The 6,158-nt window shown below is 44.8% G+C and overlaps 1 protein-coding gene across 1 annotated transcript; it reads left to right on the top strand.

Annotated features, from left to right (window-relative positions):
- Positions 1–5,971, top strand: tmem160 (transmembrane protein 160). Its single transcript, XM_080771997.1, is given in 6 exon segments — positions 1–324; positions 800–824; positions 2,141–2,233; positions 5,493–5,614; positions 5,616–5,735; positions 5,737–5,971. Coding segments are annotated over 6 exon segments (735 nt in total). The 5' UTR covers positions 1–69; the 3' UTR covers positions 5,857–5,971.
- Positions 5,972–6,158: the final 187 nt, after the last annotated feature.

Genomic DNA, 6,158 nt, shown 5'->3' on the forward strand with positions numbered 1-6,158 from the left:
CCGGTCGGTGTGAAGGTTCATGTTGTGGTGGTTTGGCTGTTTCTTTCACTACATGTGAGTGATACAATTATGATGATGGCTGCTTGGAGGAGTTTGTTTACGAAGAGGCGCCTCCTGCCTCAGGTCGCGACTCAGTTCGCTCGGATCATAAACGTGGCGCGGCCGCCGCAGTACGTCGGGGGTCTGTCGGCGAGGAGCCGGGGGCTCCACGGGTCGGCACGGAGCCGGGTCGGGGAGAAGGGACCCTGGGGGAAGAGCAGTCCCCGCTCCCCGGAGCAGCAGCAGTACAACCGACTGGATGACCTGGACAAGGCGGATGCCCTGGTGAGTTGCACGTTAAAAGTATAACCTACAACTAAAAAGCCTCATTGTGATAACAAGGCAAGAGTAGATCCATTATTTGGCCCCAAGATCCAGATCTACAGACTACAGATGATCGGAGCCTGGTAGCTCGGGGTGCATAAAACCCACTGTCATGTTATGAACTATACTTTCTGAACTGCATTTCAAAGTTCGGGGTTTGGAAGCACTATAATTCACTGTCATTCAAATGACTTGTTTCATGAATGGGCTAGCTTTTGCAGCCTATAGATACAGACCGCATCTAACGTTGCTTGTGGTGGATAGGGGACTCATAACAAATAGCTGAAACCTGACAGTGTCATACCGTTCCCCTGGATGGAACGGAAGTTATCCCATTCAGTTTCATTCTTTGCATCTATCAATCACCATTTTGTCAATTCTGTATCTTGGCCTAACAGAGTAATTAACTTTTTTTTTACCCTTCTTGTTTTGGCAGATGCTGAGAAAGTCACATGAAACAGGTAAACTCGACTGTGATGACGCAATACTGGCCAATCTCTGTATTCAGTGGATTAAGCTACAAAGTGTAACCCAACTGCTAAAACCAAGTCCATCAAACTCCAGTAACCATAAACAGTGAAAATAGTAGAACATAAGGATTAACCTTGTTCCCCCCCAGCCTGCAGTTTGTTCCATATAGTTTGGTGTTTGACCGTCCTTCCCGTCAGTCCTTAATTCCTTCCCTTAATAAGCCTTTTCCAAACACACTTCCCTTCCACCTCATGCTCGTCCCATCTTGTGGCAGTGTCTGCTCCTCTTAGGTGGGTGTTAAAGGCGCAGAGCGCCACAAGGTGGTGGCATTTGTATGATGTAATGCTGCTATCTGCAGCGGCAGGCCGGCACCACAGGTGAACTTTATCATTCTATAATTGCAGCTGATAGCCGAGGGCTGATTTCACCCCCCACACCAGCTGGGCAAGTCCCCGTGGGCAGGAAACCCTTCAATCAAAGGCACTGGAGAACTATATAGTCTCACGTTGCCAGACTGTTGCCTCTCGCAATTTACAAATGCTTCCATCATGCAGTCTGGAGCAACGGAAGAGATGTCATGAGTAAAATATAAATGATTCCATCATGCAGTCCGGAGCAACGGAAGAGATGTCATGAGTAAAATATAAATGCTTCCATCATGCATCATGAAGCCTGTCTCATTTCTCTCTAAAAGCATGTGAATATGATGGAATATGATTTAGCTCACATCTCATATCACACACTAGCCCCCCCTCCTTTTTTTATATCGATATATCGCGATATACGATATATCGTTACATGCCTAATAGTAAGTATAGTAATTTCTATCAATTACACACGATATGCCATGGAGCCTTTAGTTTTTGTCTCATTCCTAAGCCAATAATTCTACTTTTGACTCTTTGAGTCTCCTAACGAATAGACTCCACTGGTTCATCAAATTATTGGCTTAGGAAAGGCTTCATGGTGTGGGTATTCTGTGCAATTAATAGAAAATAAGTAATTGTTTGGGTGAACTACTCCTTTCGCATTCCCATAACTCAATAGTATCACATTTGTAGACTTATTAATACTGTGAATGGGCTTAGACGGCAGAGAAAAACAGTGGTAAAACACCTACAGCCGGCCACTGCTTTGAAAGCCTGACACGAAGCAATGCTTTAAAGTCTATGCATGGGTTCTGTGATGCCATTATTATTCATATGCTATTTAATAAATTACACTTGTACAAAGTCCAGCCAGTATGAACACATGTCACCATCTATCCTACCTGTGACTGTTGAGCGTTGTCTGTGTGTCGTTACAGGCTTCCTGTCGTGGTTCCGGAACGGCCTGCTGGCCACTGGGATTGGAGTCATAGCCTTTGTCCAGAGTGATGTTGGTCGAGAAGCTGGATATGGTAAGGCCTTCTTCACGCCTGTGTTTTATTTCTGCAACGACACATGGCTGTTACCACCATTGCAAATGCTTTTTTTTTTGTTTTTCACTTAATTTTTATTGAAGGAAGAACAGACACAAACAAAAACTCAACTAACAAGACAATACGGGAAAGAAAAAGGACAAAAAGTAAAAGAAAAAAAGGCTGCATTTTTCATATTACAATAAACATTCAATGAAATTCTATTGCAATATCGCTAGGCTGAGAGAAGAGATTCCACTTTTCCCATTTTTTATAGAATTTATCCTCTTGTAGTCTCAGTATGAATGTTAGTTTTTCCATAGAATACAGTTACTCAATAATGTCCATCCATTGATCTTTCGTTGGTGGGTCCTGTTGGTACCAGCGTCGTGTGATTGCTTTTTTACTTGATGCCAAGAGGATCTTGATTAAATATTTATCATGTGTTAGAAACTCTTCAGGGATATTTCCCAACAGTAGAAAAGAAACAGACAGAGGTATCTCAAAACACAGAATGGTCTCCAAAGTGGAGTGAATATCCTGCCAGTATTTCTGAATTTTAGGACAAGACCAGAAAATATGAGCGTGGCCCGCTTCCTTGTGGCCACATTGTCTCCAGCAAGGCTGTTCTGTTTTCAGTTGTCTTGCTTTAATTTTGGGAGTAATAAAAAATCTCATTAAGTTCTTCCAACAGAATTCTCTCCACATTCTTGAGTTGGTGGATGTAATTTGTGTTTTGCACATGTTTGCCCATTCTTCTGATGTGATGGTAATCTCCAACTCTTTTTCCCAATTAGTTTTAATGTACTCTGTGGAGTTAGACCTAGCTGAAACCAGGGCATTATATATACTGGACACTACTCTTTTGGACTCATGCTTATATGCCTGAATAAAAACCTGTATGAGATGGTTTGAGGCCACCGGCTCGGATGCTTTCATTGCAAATGCATTTAAAGAGTAGCATTAATTTGTGAAACTGTTCCTTACCCGTTCTGAATATATGAACAGCAAATGGTGAACAGTGTGGTGTCGAAACAGCCCCGCCCGAGTTGTTTTCCCTGTGTGGGTCTGTTACGCGGGAAATTGTGTCCCAGTATTAATCTGTGTCCGTCCCAACATGCATTTCACTGGTGACCTGGAATAGGACAGACAGCGATCAGTGAATTTAGTAATGATGATACACACACTAAGGCTGTCCCTTCAGGACGGGAACCCCTTTTGGTGTTTTAAGCATTATGTTATACTTTAGATATTGAAAAATAGCAGATCTACAAGCTCATAAAGCGGGACAGAGCCGCGCTATGAGATCGTAGAGCTGCAATCTTTTGAAAAATCGTGAAAATGTGCCGCAAATCTTTGAATACAAATTCTTTCAGAGCGAACGTTTTTAACTCAAATCTTTGCTTCTGGGGGGGGGGGGGTCCCTGAACTACATATTTTGGGGGTTATGGGGGTCCGCAGCCAAATACAGATAATTCTGGGGGTCCTTGACGTGAAAAAGGTTTAGCACCACTGACATAGAAACAGGTTTTTCAGAAAACTGTTTAGAAGCCCTTTTTTTTTTTTAATCGGCCTCAGACCTAAATGAGTTATAGGATTCGTTTTTAATTAATTTAATAATAATAATAGAAATAAACTTTGAGCACTGACAGGTGCTTTTATCCAAGCTGCAATTCATAGATCCAATAGGGGGCGACATTGCATAGTCTATCGGTGAAGGAAAAAGTCTTCAGAACTATCATCTTGAAAATATCTAATCTACAAGCTCACAGCGTGCCATAGATGCGACGCGAGCTTGCAGATCAGATATTTTCACCATGATGCAACGCATGGAAACGAAACACAGCGCTTCCCGGCGCAAAAAGAAACAGTTAATGATATATATATATATATATATATATAATATATCCATGCCTACAGTTAGTCACCCATATTCTGTATATTATTAATACATGGTTGCCACATTGACATGAGGAAATCATACTAATCATTAGTCTCGTCATTTACATGACACCTTATTCTCTCTGGGTGATTAGGTGGGGTGGAAGCGGCTAGCTTGGGAGAGCTTTCTGTTTTGTAATGTATGCATGGATGTACTTGTTGTACATTTCAGTCTAATGTATTGCTCTGCATTTGCTGTATGTTGCTGGACCCCCTTTGAAAACGAGATGATACATCTCAAGGGGATATCCTTTTCTCAATAAAGGTTCATATATGAATCAGAACCAAATAACAGTAATGTTGGTGACTTACTTTGGGTCAGTGACGCACACAACAAACATAAACATTTGACAGGTAGTCGACTGGTGGTAACACAGTAAAACAGACTAAATGAGGTAGAAATGTTCAGCTCTGTTGCTGGCATGTTAGCTCTTCTCCTGTCCTTGTTCTGAAGTGAATGAAAGCTCTCACCAAAGGGCGCGGTGACCCTGTGCTAATAATCACACCTGCACTGGATGTGACTTAATTGTCCATTTCAATTAGGGCCTTTTTGGCAGGCCTATGGGACGGTCTACTCTGTTTGCATGTTGTGCTGTGGCTGCACAGTGCACGCACGCACGCACACACGCATCAGAAAAAGTGCATGTCAGAGAGATTACTGTACATTAATTTGGTGTTGTTGGACCTGCCCTTGCCGGTCTGTAACTCTTCAGTGTATGAATGTGGTTCCATTCTTCATACCAACCATACACTCCTTGAAGTTATAGAAAGTTTGAGAACAACTGATTCTCATGCTGTTCATGCTGTTGTAAAATGAAAGTGACATTCTGCCCTGGCCCTGCAGTATTATTCCATTTTGGGGCGGGAACCCCTTTTTGGTGTAAGCATTATGATATGCTTTAAGTATTGAATTTTTTTTGAAAAATCGGAGAACGACTGACATAGAAACATAGCTTTTTCAGAAAACTGTCAGGATGTGTAGAAGACATGTAGAATCTGATCTCAGGTCAAAATGGGTTATAGGCTCTGTTGGGACAAAAAGGTTCATTTTGGCATTCATTCTGTTGTGTGCTCCTCCTCCTCCCCCTCCTCCTCCCCCTCCTCCTCCTCCTCCTCCCCCTCCTCCTCCTCCTCCTCCTCCTCTCCCCCTCCCCCTCCTCCTCCTCCTCCTCCTCCTCCTCCTCCTCCTCCTCCTCCCCCTCCTCCTCCTCCTCCTCCTCCTCCTCCTCCTCCTCCTCCCCCTCCCCCTCCTCCTCCTCCTCCTCCTCCTCCTCCTCCCCCTCCCCCTCCTCCTCCCCCTCCTCCTCCCGGCCCTCAGCCTTCTTCATCCTGGGCGGCGTGTGCGTGTCGTTCGGCGCGGCGTCCTACGTGGGGAGTCTCCTCACGCTGCGGAGGCTCATGCTGCTCTCCGTCCCGGCCGTCATGCTCCACTCGGCCGTGCGTGGGCAGCATCGCCCTCTTCTGGCTGTGCGCGGTGTCGCTCTACATCGGGCGGCTGGAGGTGGAGATAATCCACGACGGCGTGGAGGGGGACGAGGAGGAGGACGAGGAGGACCAGGAGGGAGTGCCGGGAATGTCGGGAGAGACGCGAGCACCGGGGGGGTTACCGCGGCCGGGGTTCCCATGACGATAGACACCACGGCAACAAGGGGGGCGACGACAACAAAGGGCAGAACAAGTAGAGCTCTCCCTCCCGGGGGAGGGGGGGTGGGGGGGTGGAAGGAGAAATGTGTGTTTTGTTCTAAGTTGGGGATTCCACTTATCTTGGTGTGTGTGTGTGTGTGTGTGTGTGTGCGCGCGTGCGTGCGTGCTATTTTTAAATTATAAGACTGCTATTCTTTGTTACTGTATATTTGATGTGTAGACAGATTATTTCAAAGATTAAAATCTATATTTAGGACATTGTTTTGGAAACCAGGTTAAAGTGCTGAAACCAGGTTAAAGTGCTGAAACCAGCTGGTTAAAGTGCTGAAACCAGGTTAAA

The sequence above is a fragment of the Protomyctophum bolini genome (genome assembly GCF_963924005.1).
Source record: "Protomyctophum bolini genome assembly, chromosome: 9".
Taxonomy (NCBI): Eukaryota; Metazoa; Chordata; class Actinopteri; order Myctophiformes; family Myctophidae; genus Protomyctophum; species Protomyctophum bolini.